Below are 19,862 nucleotides of genomic sequence, written 5' to 3' on the forward strand. Positions count from 1 at the left end.
TTAAATGCCATGTCCATTTGCAAAACATTTCAAAGCCATAACCACGTATGGTCTGTTTTGCTGTTTTGGGCATATACACCATATACGATTATTTAGGTGCGAGACGTAGCCCAGTGGTAAAGCGCTCGCTTGATGCGCGGTCGGTTTGGGATCGATCCCCGTCAGTGGACCCATTGGGCTATTTCTTGATCCAGCAAGTGCACCACGACTGGTATATCAAAGGCTGTGGTATGTGCTATTCTGTCTGGGATGGTGCATAAATTTTGAAAAAAAGGGGGCAATATTTAACTTTTTGAGACTTGATTATATTATAACCGCTAATGCCACCATAGACCTGTGTATGTCAAATGCTAGCATTGTTTTGTATCAATAGAAGTTATTGCTATGTACTTTGAGAGAAGGGGGTGGGATTTTTTTTTTTAAGAAGTTAAATTAAATAGTAATTATTTTCGTAAAATACTATTTTATTTTTTATTATTTTCAGTCGTGTGGAATTGAAAAAAGTCACTGAAATCTTCACAAGAATGTTCCATGATCCTCAACCAAAGGTTCGTGTGTTTGTAGCTTATGTTAGTTGTGTATCTACTGCTAGTCTCAGACTATCAACTGTCACGACAGAGTTAGCGAACTCGCCGATCTCTCGACTTATGCGGAGAACCCGTGATGGTATAGCCATAAAATCTGTTTATAGTAGTATACAATCCAGAGTTTAATACTGCACTTTTCCCCCTGTTTTTTTCAATGTTGAAATAGACCAACAAGTTTGCCTATTGCATAGTCTCGACCGATATTTTTAAAATTTGTATGCTCCCGAATAACGTTATAAAAGGTGAAGTTTAATTGGTCAATATTTAAATTATTATTTATAGATGAAATGTTGTTAATCTATGTCCAGAGTTGGTAAATTACTATGCAACCATCAAGTTGGCCAACAATGTTGTGACAGTTTGTAGTTTGAGCCAAGCATTAGGATTTACATATGACTGAAGTGATAGTGTAATTATTTGCATGAAAGTTCACATCCATTTCTTTTTTTGTCTTGCCTTTACTAAGTAAGAAGGTGAGATACAGACTAATGTTAAAGTTCTTTTGTTTAACGACACCACTAGAGCACATTGATTTATTAATCATCGGCTATTGGATGTCAAACATTTGATTATTCTAAAATATAGTCTTAGAGAGGAAACCCGCTGTCTGTGGGATGGTGCATATAAAAGATCCCTTGCTACTAATGGAACAAATGTAGCAGGTTTTCTCTCAGACTGTGTCAGAATTAACAAATGTCCGATATCCAATAGCCAAATGATTAATAAATTAATGTGCTCTAGTGGTGGTGTTAAACAAAACATACTTATGTTGGACGAAACAATCTTAGCATTAGATCACCGTAAAGGCACAGACCTGTTTCATCCCGTGAAAATTGATTATAAGTTTGGTTAATCTATAAACGATCTTAGCATTAGATCACCATAAAGGCACAGACCCATTTGAACCCGTGAAAATGGATGTTAAGTTTGGTTAATCTATAAACGATCTTAGCATTAGATCACCGTAAAGGCACAGACCTGTTTGAACCCGTGAAAATGGATGTTAAGTTTGGTTAATCTATAAACGATCTTAGCATTAGATCACCGTAAAGGCACAGACCTGTTTGAACCCGTGAAAATGGATGTTAAGTTTGGTTAATCTATAAACGATCTTAGCATTAGATCACCGTAAAGGCACAGACCCATTTGAACCCGTGAAAATGGATGTTAAGTTTGGTTAATCTATAAACGATCTTAGCATTAGATCACCGTAAAGGCACAGACCTGTTTCAACCCGTGAAAATGGATGTTAAGTTTGGTTAATCTATAAACGATCTTAGCATTAGATCACCGTAAAGGCACAGACCTATTTGAACCCGTGAAAATGGATGTTAAGTTTGGTTAATCTATAAACGATCTTAGCATTAGATCACCGTAAAGGCACAGACCTGTTTGAACCCGTGAAAATGGATGTTAAGTTTGGTTAATCTATAAACGATCTTAGCATTAGATCACCGTAAAGGCACAGACCTGTTTGAACCCGTGAAAATGGATGTTAAGTTTGGTTAATCTATAAACAATCTTAGCATTAGATCACCGTAAAGGCACAGACCTGTTTGAACCCATGAAAATGGATGTTAAGTTTGGTTAATCTATAAACGATCTTAGCATTAGATCACCGTAAAGGCACAGACCTGTTTCAACCCGTGAAAATGGATGTGAAGTTTGGTTAATCTATAAACGATCTTAGCATTAGATCACTGTAAAGGCACAGACCTGTTTCATCCTGTGAAAATGGATGTTAAGTTTGGTTAATCTATAAACGATCTTAGCATTAGATCACCGTAAAGGCACAGACCCATTTGAACCCGTGAAAATGGATGTGAAGTTTGGTTAATCTATAAACCAATAACACATTTGGATAAAGTTAACAATAGAGTGAATCAACAGTCGGTGACGTTGAAATGGTAAAATACTCTAAATTTCGACTCCATAAATATTACTTCTCACACACACACACACACACACGTGCGTTTTTAGAAACTATAAAACATGGAGTTTGTGATATTAAAAACACCAAGATTACCAGCAACAAATCATATGTATGGAAATAAATAATCTAAGCAATAAAATTTAAGAAAAGAATCTCTCATCAAAAACGATTCTTAATAGTAAAAAAAATGCCTCATAGTATTTAAGAAAATAGGGTATGTACGTGCATAACTAGCGTATTAAGATAATCTTAGTACTAAGATCGCTTCATGGAACGGGGACCTGTATATGTGAAAATTACCAAACGTTTGACATCCAGTAGCTGATAAGTAAATCATGGTGCTCTAGAGGTGGGCTTAAACAAAACAAAACAGTTAACATTTTTGTCTTCGTTTTCAGGTATTCAGCATGTTTCTAGACACGCTCGTTGAGTTGGTGGTTCTACACAGTCGAGATCTCTCCGATTGGTTGTACGTTCTACTCACCAGACTCATCCACAAATCTGGGTCGGATATGCTTGGCTCGGTGCAGACCAAACACCAGAGGGCGCAGGATGCAGTCAGGTAACTTAATCTCTCGGTCTTTTTCCAAGGGCGCAATATCATTTCATAAACTTTATTTTAAAAAAAATTGAAAAAAACATTACAAATACATCTACATAATCACCATTTAAAATAAATAAATAATAATAATAAAAACAATAAATGCTATTTATCGTAAGTGCAAGAATTTATCCAGGATATTCCACCAGGGTCCTATATCTGATAAAATTGAGAAAATTAGCGCATGTAAGTCATACTTATGTTTGATTGATTGATATAATTCATTAATATTCATATGTATTTAACATTCGAATACATTAACATTAACAATAAATAAAATGATTGATATAATTCATTAATATTCATATGTATTTAATATTCCAAATTCCAATACATTAACATTAACAACAATTAAAATATATTTTCTAATTTTACAGAGATAATTTTCCAACAGACCATCAGTTCAATACAATTGCAAAGTTCATCGTTGATCAGACACAGTCCCCAACCTTCAAAGTAAGTTGACCTTATTCACTGGTGGTAAATATAATTATTTATATTTACTATGTGTCGATACATACATGTGATTCACTAGTGTAAACTGGTAACAGATTTATTAACAAATGTAAAATGTAATTTTGAATCGGTTTATTTGTGTGGTTTTATTTTTTATTATAAGTGTTGTTCCTTTTTGTCTAAGCTACACTCTTATAAAAGGAGAATAATAAAGTTTAATTTCGGTTGTGTAAAATATATTGTTAATGTTACTCGGCTTACGTTGTAACACAACTACAATGCTTTAGAAAAATAAATAATTAGGGTAAACCAAAGTCACTTTTCGCACTATTGTTTTCGGTTAGGACACAATAAATGTAACACATCTAAATGTAATTATTTTATAATGATACATTGGACAAATGGTACTTTTTATTTTGTTCATAAACTTAATAATTTGTCTAAAATTTTGAAAAATAAATTCATACCAACCTGTAAACTGTGTTATCTGCTCTTGGAACTGTTTTGACACGGGTTAAGGTACATTGACCAGTTTTTATTTTAATGTGCAGAAGCGTTATAATAATATCTAATTTTGAATTTGAATGACATCAGTATTCCAATCACTTTGTGTATCCTTACAATAACAATAAACTAGTTGTATGATGTTTCCATTTTCAAAGCTTTGGAAAGATTCCAGTGTAAAATTGCTATTGAAATTGTTTGTTTGAATTTTTAAAAATTACTAATGCACCTGACTGCATTTGAAGAAAATCTTGTAATTAAAAAATTGTACTATTTATGAAATATGGATTTTAAGTGAAATTATGATTATAGTTATTGTGTACGTGGCTAAAACAAGGATGTGAAAAGTGACTACTGTCGAGCTTACTGGAATGCAAAAAGTATGAGAGCTAGAGCACAAAGACACGGATGTATGCAGGGCATGGAAGTTTATATGTGCTACGGGTTGTCTGGTGCTTTTTCCACCCTCTGTACAACCCCTGCAGTTAAAAACAAATGACTACGGCAAAAACACATACTGTGCCGATTGTCGTGGGCAATTGCAGGGGTAGTTGTAATAGATTACTTGTAGGCTAATGGAAATATATCGTTATAGTTGTGTTGCAACTAGGTTGAATAATAATGAAAACTAGAAACAAAAATTCTCAGAAATCATTGCAGTTTGAAGCAAAAAAAAAAAAAAAAAAACCCACAAAAAAAAAGAAAGAAAAGCTATTGCATATGAAAATATGAGCTTGTATCGATTGAGTGCATGCTTGGTTGATTTCTGCAGTACAGTAATTCTTTGAGAATATCTTCTTACTTGCTTATAGATATATAACTACATTTAGTTCTAATGCAGATTATTTTTTTTTATTATTTTTTTTTTTTAAATAGACCATTAATAATTAACTAGCTCTAATGCCAATGATAGATTTTTAATAATTAACCATGTTTTTTTGCAAATGATCAAATATTAACGATTAACCTGTTTTAGTGCAAATTGTAGAATAACATTTTAAACTTCTTGACATTAAACTTTATCTGGCACCAGTTCCTTTAAACAATTTTTTTGTAAATATATCTTTTAACTTTACGTAGAATGTTAAATTGAGATCTACTAAGAAACGCTAAGTTTGCTTTCGTTGACGAGTGTTGCTCCCAGGCTTCTGAATTAAATTCTAAAACAACTGTTTTTGTTTGTTCTCCTTTCCTTGCATTTCCAACTGTAGCACAAGGTAAATGATTTGATTTTTGACCCTGCATGCTTCACTTTTGACCTTTGACCTTTGTATACATAATGGAGTGATTTCTTTCTGTTGATAATATTGTCAAGGTTTCTTTAAAATCTTTGCTGGGTTTTTTTTTTTTTTTTTTTATAAATATATTTATAAAATATGCAGGGTTTGAAACTAATAGTGGTCCAAGAAATAATTATCAGTACTATTTTTAGAAGTGCTTACAATCAACATTATTGCTACATTAATATTAAATTTTATCGACATAATAATCTTGATTAAAAATTTCTTTCCTTGCTTGTGTTTGAGGAAAAACTAAGAGGCGAGTTTAAAACAAATGGAATTTCCAATAACATTACAACCAACTATTCAATATTGCTTCTCAGGGATTTTCCCAAATGGTAAAATAAGTAATAATATGTATTCTAAAATATTTTTAATGTACGGACGTGTACCCTAAAATTTTAATTATATATATATATATATTTTTTTAATCATGTTAAAAAGTTGTTTAAATGTTCCTGTTTGACTTTTAACATAATTTATTACAAGGAAACAAAAAGCGTTACATTAGAGTATTTATTATAACATTTTAAAAATTATTTTTTAAATGACCATAACTTCGGCACGAGGTCTGGTAGGCTTCCCGGCCCATTAAGGGCATAGCCAAGAATAAATCTCTGATGGAAACACTGCTTCTGTCAAAATGTTTATTTATATTAACATGTAAATAATTATTTTTTTAAATTACTCATTAAATTCTTTATTAGTTGTTTAACAAATAATTGACTTTTAAATCAGATTATTTCCTGATTATTTGAAGTGAAAGCAAGTAGAGAACTGTTTAACGACACCCCAGCACATTGTTTAATCACTGATTTTAAGTAATTGTGACTCGTGGTTCACAGGATCTGTTACCCCTATATCGGCTTTGAAGCACAGGTTACAGGAAATACTACAGTGGGGTGGTATATAGAGGGGAGGTTGATCATACAACTTTTCGGGGGGGGGGGGGGGGGGGGGGGTGAGAGGGGAGGTTTTTGGAGATTTTATTGTGAAAAAAGTATGTAGCATATTTTTTTCTTTTTAAACCTGATCAAGTACCGTAAGTTGTTCTTTTGTCTTATAGTGGTGATTAAACGATAGTTTCAAACCCTGAATATGTGTGAAATAATTGTTTTATAATTATTAATAATAATAATACATGTATATTAATTTCTGCCGTCGTGTTTACATGTACACATATTACCAGACTAATTCCCACTGGGGTTTTTTCCTTTTCTAATAATACTTCACCGATTTGTGGTATATTAAAAACAAATCCCTCAGTATGTGTGAAATTATTGTTTTATAATTAATAATATATTAATTTAAACTATCATGTTTACATGTATTTCCAAACTGTAATACCCACTGGGTTTTTTACCTTTTTTTTTATAATTCTCCACCAATTTGTGTATATTAAAAAAAAAAAAAATCCCTTAATGTGTGAATAAAAAATTGTTTTATAATTAATAATAATATAATAATATATTAATTGCTGCTATGTTTATTTCCAAACTGTAATACCCATTGGGTTTTTCCCTTTTGAATATTAATAAATTCTCCACTAATTTGTTGTATATTAAAAACCAGACCCTTAATTATGTGTGAAATAATTCTTTTATAATAATATCATATTAATTGCTGCCATCAGTTTTGTTTCCATACTGTAATACCCATTGGGGTTTTTCCCTTTTCTAATAATTGTCCACTCATTTGTGGTATAAAAAACCGACATGGTTTGCATTGTCCTGCATAGCGTAGCCTATATGGCGATTTAGGTTTCTTCTCAGGTTCTAGATAATGTTATCTGCTTTGAACCCTGTCATGTATTGTGGTGTTTATCCAGTGCCTATTACAGCATTAAATGTTAGAAAACAGTTCCATGTTAGACCAGGATTGATGTTGTGGTGTCTGTTAAACTAGTCACTTTAAAGAAGTTTAGAGGAGATACCTTTCTTTTTTGAATCCGGTGTGAGTTGGTGGTATGGAGGGGGTATTGTCTCGTACTTGACAAATCAAAAAAATATATCTGCTACTAGCTGAACATGTAGATGTTCATTCATTCATTTCAACTTATTTTCATGCTTATATCCAATTAAGGTTCAAGCATGCTGTCCTGGGCACACACCTCAGCTATCTGATAGCTGTCTGTCCAAGACATTGGGTTAGTTATTAGTGGTTAAAGAGGGTGTAGTAGTCTTACACCTACCCATCGTGTCGTTAAAATTAGCTCTGGGTGGGAGCCGGTACCGGCCTTCGAACCCAGTACCTACCAGCCTTATGTCTGATGGCTTAACCACAACACCACCAAGGCCAGTACCGGGCTGTGAACCCTGTACCTACCAGCCTTATGTCTGATGGCTTAACCACCAAACCACCGAGGCCAGTACCGGGCTGTGAACCCTGTACCTACCAGCCTTATGTCTGATGACTTAACCACGATATCACCGAGGCCAGTCATGTAGATGTTCAGGACTTGAAGGTTTATTTATTTGAGTGAGAATTTTAAACGGGAAGCAAATGCTAGAAAGTGAGAAGCAGGTCTAGAAACTAGTCTCAAAATTAATCTCACAGGTCTAGAAACTAGTCTCAAAATTAATCTCACAGGTCTAGAAACTAGTCTCAAAAATTAATCTCACGTCTAGAAACTAGTCTCAAAAATTAATCTCACGTCTAGAAACTAGTCTCAAAATTAATCTCACAGGTCTAGAAACTAGTCTCAAAAATTAATCTCACGTCTAGAAACTAGTCTCAAAATTAATCTCACGTCTAGAAACTAGTCTCAAAATTAATCTCACAGGTCTAGAAACTAGTCTCAAAAATTAATCTCACGTCTAGAAACTAGTCTCAAAAATTAATCTCACGTCTAGAAACTAGTCTCAAAATTAATCTCACAGGTCTAGAAACTAGTCTCAAAATTAATCTCACGTCTAGAAACTAGTCTCAAAATTAATCTCACAGGTCTAGAAACTAGTCTCAAAATTAATCTCACAGGTCTAGAAACTAGTCTCAAAATTAATCTCACAGGTCTAGAAACTAGTCTCAAAATTAATCTCACAGGTCTAGAAACTAGTCTCAAAATTAATCTCACGTCTAGAAACTAGTCTCAAAATTAGTCTCGTAGAACTGTAAATTTATAGTGTAATCTTTTTAACAGAAATGCAAAAGATTTAAAACAACACTAATAATGTTTCTGATTTTTGTTTTCAATTTTGAAAATGAGGAATTCTCTATAGATCTGGAATGCTGTCAAACATTAGATGGAGAGCAAAAGTTGCTTCTGTTGATTATCAGGAAGTTTATTGTGTATTTTGAATCACATTTGCTGCCTGCTCCCGGTCAATTTCAAGTATTTTATGTACACCATTTCTAATTTGGCACCCTCAAATATGCCTTTTCATGTGCACCTCCCTCCCAACACTACGCCACTGGTTGAATATCTGACATGCAATGCATTTGGGGATCTTTTTTCCTTTTCTAAAATATTTGTTATTGTTATTATGGGTTTTTTAATGGACCCTGCGGGAGTTAACTTAAAAAAAAAAAAAAAATTGATTGCTTAATTTGACAGAAGCATGTTTTGCCTCCAGCATCCTTGTTTATTTTAATTTACTGTGGAAACTCAATGAGCTAATTCAGTTTGCACACCATATGTGGATCACCTTTGCATGGAATTAATACAAATTCTGTGTCAGAATATATTTTGTGAAAAATGGGACAATGCCCAAAGAGCTACGAGCTAGTTTTATGAAGTACAGTTGCTTGGTAGCTACCATACAAAAAAAATCAATAAAGGTTGACTACAGAAATTTCAGTTGTCCATCCTAAAGCAAGAGCACTCCCTCATGTAGCTGGTGAGGAATTTGCAATAAAAATTTAGAAGTAGGTACTGAGACCTAGGCCAAAAACAGCTGTTTGAATTGTTTAATATTGATCTGTGTGTGAGTGTGATGTGACTAATTGCTCACCACTTAAAATCACTAAACATTGTAACTGGTCTCAATGGTGTCGTGGTTAAGCCACCGTACATAAGGCTGGAAGGTACTGTGTTCGTACCCCGGTACCAGCTCCTTTAAAGAGCAAGTTTTAATGACTCACTACTAACAATTAAACATTAAACCCACTGTCCTGGACAAACAGCAGGGCTTCTAGATTATGGTAGCCCCACTCCATTGGCTAGTAATACTCAATGTTGGGCTAGTAAATAACTGCTATTGCCATGCCCGACAGGGCTTCTAGATTACAGTAGCCCCACTCCCATGGCTAGTGATATTCATTGTTGGGCTAGTAAATAACTACTATTGCCATGCCCGACAGAGCTTCTAGATTATGGTAGCCCCACTCCCATGGCTAGTGATATTCATTGTTGGGCTAGTAAATAACTACTATTGCCATGCCCGACAGTTCTTCTAGATTATGGTAGCCCCACTCCCATGGCTAGTGATATTCAATGTTGGGTTAGTAAATAACTACTATTGCCATGCCCGACAGCTAGTGAATTATTTTTGATCAAATGTTGCAGTTAAGTCTATTTTATAAATATGAATCTGGGTGGTCTGTCTAGGACAGTGGATTAGTTGTTAATTGTTAGTGAGAGAGAAGAAGGTGTAGTAGCCTTACACCTACCCACTGAGTCGTTAAAATTCGCTCTGGGTTGGAGCCGGTACCGGGCTGCGAACCCTGTTCCTACCAGCCTTATGTCCGATGCCACTGAGGCTGGTGACATTAAACAAAGAAAAGAAATGGTAGTAGCCTGCTATCTGATAACTGATTCACCCTAATTACAGTTATTATTTTTATTACTTTTTTATCATACTCTAACATACCAAGTAGTTATTTTAAAAACAGGTTCAACTACAGCATTTTACTTAGAAAATGTGTGTTTCAAATACATATCTTTTTGAAATCTTGTTAGTATTCTGCTTTTTGTTTGTGTGTTTATCTCGTTCCAACCAATGCACCACAACTGGTCAAAGGCCATGGTATGTGCTTTCCTGTCTATGGGAAAGCGCATATAAAAGATTATCAAATGTTTGACATCCAGTAGCCAAAGATTAATTAATTTGTGTGCTCTAGTGGTGTTGTTAAACTATTCCTTTAATAATAATCTTTAATGATCAAAACATTAAAAACCAATGGTACGGTGTCTTGAGACAACATAAAGGTATTTGTACCTATGTGTTTTAAATTTTATTTCGCTTACACATAGTGTTTGCAACTAGATTTAAAATAAAAGTTACTTTATGTGAGTTTTTATTGATGCTCTTCAATTTAAGATTTTATTTGACCTTGATAATGTGACCTATGTTTAGTGTTAGGTATTCATGTTTGTGTAGCTGCTTGCTTGTTCTCTGTTTCAGTTGTGATTTCGAGTGTTCTTGTAGTTTGTGCTGCAGTGTTTTGTTTTCTTTGTTTGCTACGCTTAGTTAAAACAGCTAGGTAATGTCACTACTATATATAAGAGGTACTTAAATCTTACTTAGATATATATATATATTATAATATAACGGATACACAGTCTGATTTGTGTCATTCAGTTATCCATCCGTTCGTTCATTCATTCATTCATTCATTCATTCATTCATTCATTCATTCATTCATTCAATATATTGAATGTTTCAAATCCAGTAGCTAAATCCAAGAGGTGGGGGGGATATCGTTAAATAAAACACACTTTTACTTTTTATTCATTCATTCATTCATTTGTTCATTTGTTCATTCATTTATTGATTTGTTTGTGAGTTTGTTCATTCATTCATTCATTCATTATTATTATGCCATTATTATATTAAATATTTTCACATCCAACAACCAATGATTAATAATAGTGCTGTTGTTAAATTGTAACTTTTTATTGATTGATTCATTCATTCATTCACACTCTTTCATTCACTCACTCTTTCATTCATTCACTCATTCATTCATAGAAGTGCCATCATCTAACCATGAAGTGATATTTTCAGACAAGTGGGTGTTATATAGGTTGTCCTTACCAGCAAGTTGGACTCGAAGCTCAAAGTTCATTGTGTGGATTGGAAAGCAAATCTTTGCTTCTCACATTTTAATCTGGAAGCAAATGTTAGAACTTGAGAAGCAATTTGGGAAATCATTCTCAAAATTAAACACCTCATTGGACTCGATAAAGCTAAAAAAAAATAAAAAAATGTATAAGAATCTTGATATTGGGTATGGGATCTCTTTTAAGGTGCCTATATCCAAAAGAGGCTCAGGCATGCCCATCCTGTACCATCTTCATAAATCAAGGCTAATATTCGTTCCTCGTATTCAGCCTTGATATATGTAGTCAAGATTACTGATATCCACTACTAGCACCCTCTATTGGAAGAACATTTGTAACACCGATTATGTCCCTTACACAATGATATCGCTGACCAATCACAGCATCGGTAACATGTGAAAATCTTGATAGGAATATCAAAAATTAACCGCCGGACGCTGACGCTGCCATCTTTGTTTACAATAACAAGGGAATCTATAAGGAGCGTTGCGATTCGTTGCAATCAGATCTCATCGCATCCAATGAAATTTAAGCATTTTGTGGCACGATTTCTTGACGACATGTATCAAGGCTGAATACGAGGAACGAATATTAGCCTTGATTTATGAAGATGATCCTGTACATCGCCAATGGCCAATTCTGGGGCAGGAGGGTGGAATATTAAGCTTGATATAAACATAGATAAAAAAAGCTCATGAGTTTATTGACACTCTTGAAAATTCAGAATTCTGGGAAATTAGCCTCTTTTATTAGACTTGATACTTGTACTTTTTAAGCAGCATGATTTTGCTGCCTTCTGCCTGTCAAGTGTCTAGCAGGTTTTGACTTTTTCTCTCAGAAAGGTTTACATCTATATTACCAGTAGTTATTTCTTGGAGTTGGAATATTGGTAGATCTTGTTTATGATTATTTTAATTTTATTTCTTCTTTTATTTGTTATTGGTAGTCGGTGACAAAACTGCATGAAACTGGAACCGTAAAGTTCTGTAATAATGATGGTTTTACATGTCAAGTGTTTTTTTATTTTAGTGTCATGGCTGGTGGCTTATGGTAGTGTCCACAAATGGCTGTCAGCATATGACCATATGTCAACATATAGCTGTTTGTAAACATCGGGTCATATGTCAGCATATAGCTGTTTGTAAACATCGGGTCATATGTCAACATATAGCTGTTTGTAAACATCTGGGCATATGTCAACATATAGCTGTTTGTAAACATCTGGTCATATGCCAACATATAGCTGTTTGTAAACATCTGGTCATGTCAACATATAGCTATTTGTAAACATCTGGTCATATGTCAACATATAGCTGTTTGTAAACATCTTGCTGCATTTCAACATTTAGCTATTTGTAAACATCTGGTCATATGTCAACATATAGCTGTTTGTAAACATCTGATCATATGTCAGTATATAGCTGTTTATAAACACAAGGCTGTATGTCAACATACAGCTGTATTTTGGCATATGTCTGTCAACATACATATGTGGTATATATCAGCGTATGCCAAAATAATACTGTGTCAGCCCATGAGCTGTTGGTCAATGGCATACGGCTGCATGTTGACATATTATTGTGTCGGCATCCATGTAGCTCTATGTATATCAATGTTTGCCTCTTAATGAATGGTTGTATACCAAATACCTAGTTACACATGTTTGTACATGTATGTTAACGTATCGTCAACCTAAGAATTAACTGTCTATCTGCAATATTTCATTTGTAATAGACCGGGTTAATTCTTAGTTGATGATATTATTTAAAACCATCTTATTTTTGGGTGGAGACATGAATTTAAAATGTTACTGATATATTTACCAATTAATGAGATCAAAGGCATAGAAATATCTAGTGCAATAACAGATTCGTAGAACTGTGCGACATTGAGAGAGGTTTGTCACAACTGCATGTATGTTTATTTTTTAACAGGTGAAGATAGCCATGCTAAGTTATTTGCATAATTTAATTCTGACAATGGACCCGTCAGATTTTGTCAGCTCCATCGACTCACGGTTAGCAGTGTCGCGCATAATTACATGGACCACCGAACCGAAGAGTGTAGAAGTTAGAAAGGTACGGTTGGTTAGATTTCAGAAATAATAAATGAACTATAACTTCTTCTTTTTTTATATCTTTTAAAAAAAACTTTTTGTTTTTTTGTTTTCTGTAATCTGTGCAGTGATTTTATTACGGGGTTGGTTACAAGTTAGTATTTTATTTATTTTCAGTTTATTAAAAAATTTATTATTATTAAATACAATGCATGTACATGTATGTGGTTTTTAAATAAGAAGACATTATGGCCTAATCAAAGTCACATGTATTTTTCAAATGAAGGCATATGTATTGCTATATATATTGCAGTATATTGCAGAATTATGTGAATGTTTGAAAAAAAATTAAAATAAACTGTTTCTATTGTCGATGTCTGTGATATTGTTATGTTGAAAATGTTAGAACATTTTTAAACCATGTATTTTGTCACATATTGCCCCAAATGTTTGGCTTTGTTCAACTTGAATCCTCCTGAATTTTAATTGTTTATTTTCAGCAGGCACAGCTAGTTTTAATGGCCTTGTTCAACTTGAATCCTCCTGAATTTTCTCTCATGTTGTCCGTGATGCCCAAAACATTCCAGGTTAGTTTTCGAAATTACTCTTAAATGTTACAGGGTGATAGACCGTGGTATACACGATGCATGCTAGATTGACAAAACAGGGAGAAGTCATTTCTTCTTCCAGATAATTTAGGGAGAAGTGCTGGAAGAAATTCATTTGTCTTGTAAATCAAGTTTAAATTTTGTTTATTTACTATTGCATTAATTTTCAACATTTCATTTTAATACCAACTGATTTTCGTGCTTATATCCAATTAAGGTTCAAGCACGTTAAAACTTAACATTTCAGTGCTTTTCAGATGAAATATAGTTTGTAGTTAATTTATTGGCTTAAGTATTTTGTGCACGTTTATCGCTTCGATTTTGATGCAATCTAAGGGGGCAGGAAGTAGCCCAGTGGTAAAGCGCTCGCTTGATGCATGGTAGGTTTTGGATCGATTCCCGTAAGTGGGCCCATTGGGCTATTTCTTGTTCTAGCCAGTGCACAATGACTGGTATATCAAAGGCTGTGGTATGTGCTATCCTGTCTGTGGGATAGTGCATATAAAAGATCTCTTACTACTAATGGAAAAATGTAGCTGATTTCCTCTCTAATAATATATGTCAAAATTAGCAAATGTTTGACATCCAATAACTGATGATTAATAAATCAATGCTCTAGTGGTATCGTTAAACAAAAACAAACTTTAACTTTGATGCAATCTAAAGCCCAGGGCCCATATTTTTTAAGCTATCTTAGCGCTACGAAATCGTAAACCCATTGTAGGGTGTTATGTCACTCAAGCACATGCCATAGTGATGTCGTAAACCTATTGTAGGGTGTTATGTCACTCAAGCACATGCCATAGTGATGTCGTAAACCTATTGTAGGGTGTTATTTCACTCAAGCACATGCCATAGTGATGTTGTAAACCTATTGTAGGGTGTTATTTCACTCAAGCACATGCCATAGTGATGTCGTAAACCTATTGTAGGGTGTTATTTCACTCAAGCACATGCCATAGTGATGTCGTAAACCTATTGTAGGGTGTTATTTCACTCAAGCACATGCCATAGTGATGTTGTAGCATACGACAGATTTATGACATATCCCGGCCCTGTTTTCTGTCGCTAAAAAGTTTATTTTCTCCAATAGGATAGTGCCACGAAGATTTTACACAGTCACATCGGAACAAGTGCTAGTACGGGCACTCACGACGTGCTGTCTCCGCGCAACGCAACCAGCCCGCCCAGCGGTCACCAACGGCCGCGACAGCAGCGCTCCAGCCTGAGTTACCCCGATGACAGCGAGACGGAGAACTTCAACCCGGAGGATATTTACACGTCGATGAAGAAAGTGTCGGCGGACATTCAGAACCTGAGCATAAAGAGCAAGCTGGACCACTACAATGACGTGGAGAAGAAACGGGACTTTACGTCACAGGATTCGGGCATTCAGGACCTGCGCAATGACAGTCCCGACGGGCTGGACGGGGGCAAGAAGATGTCGCATTACAACCCAGCACATTATCAAGACGAGGTGAATAATTTTTTTTATTTTTTTTTTTTTTTTTTTTTTTTATTATTATTATTATTTTTTTTTTTTTTTATCCCACTGCCCCATTTCCTTTGTCTCCTTTGACTACCAGCAGGCGGGAAGTAGCCCAGTGGTAAAGCGCTTGATACACAGTCGGTTTGGGATCGATTCCCATCAGTGGGCCCATTGGGCTATTTCTCGTACCAGCCAATTCACCACGACTGGTATATCAAAGGCTGTGGTATGCGATATCCTGTCTGTGGGATAGTGCATATAAAAGATCCCTTGTTACTAATGAAAAAATGTAGCTGGTTTCCTCTCTAAGACTGTGTCAAAATAACCAAATGTTTGACATCCAATAGCCGATGATGAATAAATCAGTGTGCTCTAGTAGTGTCGTTAAACAAAATGAACTAACCTTTGACTTCCATCTCATTTCTTCCCATCTCATTTCTTCCCGATCTGGCAGCTACTCCTATCTTTCAACTTCTTTCGCTTTCCACCTCCACATCCCAGTCCTTGTCTCTCCAACCATGACAGGTGCTTGTCTCATGTGGCTATCCATGACACACACCTGCCATGTCCCATCAGTGTTTAGCTGTGGGCTTAGCCTGACAGATGAAGGAAATACTAGTGTTAGGAATCGGTTGCAATTTCATCATCGATCATTGCTTATAAAAGGTTTGAAAAGTGATTCAGTTGGAGTGGTCCCTCCTACACACTAGTAAATACTAACACTGACAGAACGACACACCGACTTAGACCGGGTTCATACAGGTTTGAAAAGTGATTCAGTTGGAGTGGTCCCTCCTACACACTAGTAAATACTAACACTGACAGAACGACACACCGACATAGACCGGGTTCATACAGGTTTGAAAAGTGATTCAGTTGGAGTGGTCCCTCCTACACACTAGTAAATACTAACACTGACAGAACGACACACCGACATAGACCGGGTTCATACAGGTTTGAAAAGTGATTCAATTGGAGTGGTCCCTCCTATACACTAGTAAATACTAACACTGACAGAACGACACACCGACATAGACCGGGTTCATACAGGTTTGAAAAGTGATTCAGTTGGAGTGGTCCCTCCTATACACTCTGGGGGGCGGGACGTAGCCCAGTGGTAAAGCGCTTGCTTTTTGCGCGATCAGTTTAGGATCGATCCCCGTCGGTGGCCCTATTGGGCTATTTCTCATTCCATCCAGTGCTCCACAACTGGTGTAACAAAGGCAGTGGTATGTACTATCCTGTCTGTTGGATGGTGCATATAAAAGATCCCTTGCTGCTAATCGAAAAGAGTAGCCCGTGGCAACAACGGGTTTCCTCTCTATATCTATGTGGTCCTTAACCATATGTCTGATGCCATATAACCGTAAATAAAATGTGTTGAGTGCATCGTTAAATAAAATATTTTTTCTTCTTCCTATACACTCTTTGTACGTAAAGCCTCACAAACCCCCTCTCTCCTCCCCCGAGTGTACATACTTTATAGATTGGCACCTTATGTACATTTGATTTTGGTGGAGTGTGATCATCTCAAGCCGACAAGAAATGATATATTTGGCAACAGAAATGTTTTGGAATCATTTAAATTCCATCCAATGTTAATTGTAAAGTTTTTAAAACACTTTGACTTCTATACAAAATTTTAAGATATACTTAACTTGATTTTATATATTGTATTATACTTCCCCCCCACAGCTCCTTACACTGTGGTTTTACATGAGTGTATATAAATATGTTCATATACTTACCATTTGTGACACCCAATAGCCGATATGTATTTTTGTGCTGGGGTGTCGTTAAACAAACATTCAATCAATCAATCTTATGTACATTTGTGCTATAGATAGAGCTTATGCATTGTGCAGCCATTCTCCAGAATAATAAATATGTGTGATATAAAGAAACAAGGCCTGGTCGAGTGTGTGAATGTTTTGTTTTGTTTTTCAGAACACGTTGAACGAACACAATAAGTCTTCACTGGCTGAGGCAGGTTTTAACCTCGAGAGCGATGAAGGTAAACAAAAATGAATTTAAATTAATTTATTTGAGTTTTATTTATTGTTTAGTAGGGCTCCTGCACTTAAGCAGTGGAGTCTTACTGTAATTGTTAAGAGTTCTTCTTCTTTTAATTCTTCTTCTTCTTCTTGTTCTTCTTCTGTATTATTCCAGTCAATCTGTTCTTTTCAGTACGTCTCAAAGGATATTTGGCAAAAACTTGTGAAATTTAGTTGAATGTGCAGACACTTATTATCCAATAGGCATAAAAACATGGGTCTCGTATGCACTTTTGTATTGCAACCACCCTGTTTTGCGCACACATTTTTGCACTTACGTAAATGTATTTTTTCATAAAACAAAAACTTATTGCTTAAAACTCGTGAGAGTTGGCAGTAAAATAGAGATATGGCTTACCTCATAGTTGTCAAAATTAGGATGAAATACGAGTTTGCGTATAGCGACCACCGTGAATTAGGAACACTATTTCACTTAATTCAGCTCAGGTATTTCTTCAAAACTCCTGCAATTACATGACTGACAGTTGGCCCTTTCACCATACTCCGTGATTTCGATCTGGTTGAAATAAATGGTGGCCATTTTGGATTGCGCTGTTTTCCATTTCTAGAGGTTTATCTCAAAATTTAAATTGATGACATGGAGCTTTTTTCATGGCAACATGACCAGCTTGCCCTGCCCAGTAAAAAAAGTTGTTGGGAACAGAGTAGTCTGACAAAAAGCATGGCCGCCTTGAACAGGATAATAACGTCATAAATATCAAAGTGGCTTCGTCTTATCTATATAGTTTTCCAAGCTATTGTTTTCAAAAGAAAAACATATTTACGTAAATTCTACTTGTGTTCAGAATATAACATTGATCTTTCTGTTAATATCTTGTCTAATATACTGGGAATAAAATAACCGATACAGATATTTCGTATTTTGTACCAAAGTTGAGAAATAATCATTTGGCGTTGCCTTCCATGACCACACATACAACTTTTTTCCTTTTTTTATTATTTGGGTTTGTTGTTTTTTAGCTTTAATTTATTTTGTTCTTTATATATTTGTTTTTATGTTTATTTAGTTTTATATTATTTATTTATTTATTCTGTTGTTTTATTGTTATATTATTTACAGCCCTATTTTTTGTGACCAATTTGGTCACATATATGACAATTTTTTTCAATTGGCGACTAAAACATTTCTACTATCTCTATAAAAATACAAGTAGGCACCGTCTGGCTCCTAGATGGAAAAGTTAATGTAGAGGGCTGTTTTTTTTTTTTTTTTTTTTTTTTTTTTTTTAACTAATTGTATGTCTTTGATTTTGCCTTGTTACAACTAAAAACAAACAAATAGAGTTTTAACAAAATGATTACATCAGTTATAGTTTTGTTAATCAATGTTTTGGAATGAAAATTAATAAATCTTTAAAGCTTGTATAAAAATGACAATTAGCTCATTATTAAAGTTTTATGGTTCAGTGTTATTTTGTTCTGTTACTTCTTCTATTTTTCTTTTCTTTTTTAAAATATTTAATTTCACTTGTTTTTTTCTTTCCTAGCTCGATGGAAAACTTTAGGCTTACGTCAGCCGGGTAAGACTGACATAGGTTCAAATGGTATCTCCGCTTTCCGCCATGCTTGTTTCTGCACATTGTTGAGAATTAAAACACAGTCCCTGTTAACATATCCATCAGAGAAGTTGCACATTTCAGGACTAATTTACAAAAATCAGCCTCATATTACACAAATTGAAAGTTTTCTGACATTCCTTTTTTTTTATAAACTCATCTGTACAGTGTTTCATCTCGAGCAAATGCACCAAGAGTGGTATACCAAAGGCTCTGGTATGTGCTATCTTGTCTGTGGGATAGTGCATGTAAAAGATCCCTTGCTACTAATGGAAAAATGTAGTGGGTTTCCTTTCTAAGACTGTCAAAAATTACCAAATGTTTTGACATGCAATAGCCAATTATTAATAAATCAATGTGCTCTAGTGGTGTCGTTAAACCAAAAAAAAGGTTTAACTGTGCAATGTTTCCTGGTTTTCTGCTATTTATCTTCTGGGGGTTTTCCGTATTCTCTGTCCAAAACTTTGGACATGGTTTCGGCTGATGCTTTGCACACATTTTGAATGGGGACCGTCTTTTTAGACCAGCTCAGTATCAGATCACCAACATTAACATTTCCAGATTTTTTATCAAAACTCCAAACATCTGTTCTATACAAGACTGTTCAGTGCAATATCGAAGGTTTAATCTCAACTTGGTTTGAGATGATTTTGATCTACGATTCAAATAGAAGTTGCACTGTGAAATGAAAATTTCAGTTAAAAGAGTTTGAACTT

The 19,862-nt window shown here is 34.8% G+C and overlaps 1 protein-coding gene across 9 annotated transcripts in view; it reads left to right on the forward strand.

Annotated features, from left to right (window-relative positions):
• The window catches only part of LOC121385568 (CLIP-associating protein 1-like), a 222,876-nt gene that overhangs the window by 181,469 nt on the left and 21,545 nt on the right, over positions 1-19,862 (forward strand). For 7 of the 9 annotated variants that reach the window (XM_041516292.1, XM_041516291.1, XM_041516299.1 and 4 more), the window contains 9 exons: positions 485-548; positions 2,919-3,082; positions 3,499-3,577; positions 5,293-5,298; positions 13,297-13,440; positions 13,919-14,005; positions 15,120-15,503; positions 17,463-17,529; positions 19,078-19,110. In XM_041516292.1, the coding sequence (XP_041372226.1) occupies positions 485-548; positions 2,919-3,082; positions 3,499-3,577; positions 5,293-5,298; positions 13,297-13,440; positions 13,919-14,005; positions 15,120-15,503; positions 17,463-17,529; positions 19,078-19,110 (1,028 nt within the window). The remainder of the gene's footprint in view (positions 1-484; positions 549-2,918; positions 3,083-3,498; positions 3,578-5,292; positions 5,299-13,296; positions 13,441-13,918; positions 14,006-15,119; positions 15,504-17,462; positions 17,530-19,077; positions 19,111-19,862) is intronic. The other 2 variants (XM_041516296.1, XM_041516293.1) reach the window with 2 other exon arrangements.

The sequence above is a fragment of the Gigantopelta aegis genome, chromosome 11 (genome assembly GCF_016097555.1).
Source record: "Gigantopelta aegis isolate Gae_Host chromosome 11, Gae_host_genome, whole genome shotgun sequence".
Taxonomy (NCBI): Eukaryota; Metazoa; Mollusca; class Gastropoda; order Neomphalida; family Peltospiridae; genus Gigantopelta; species Gigantopelta aegis.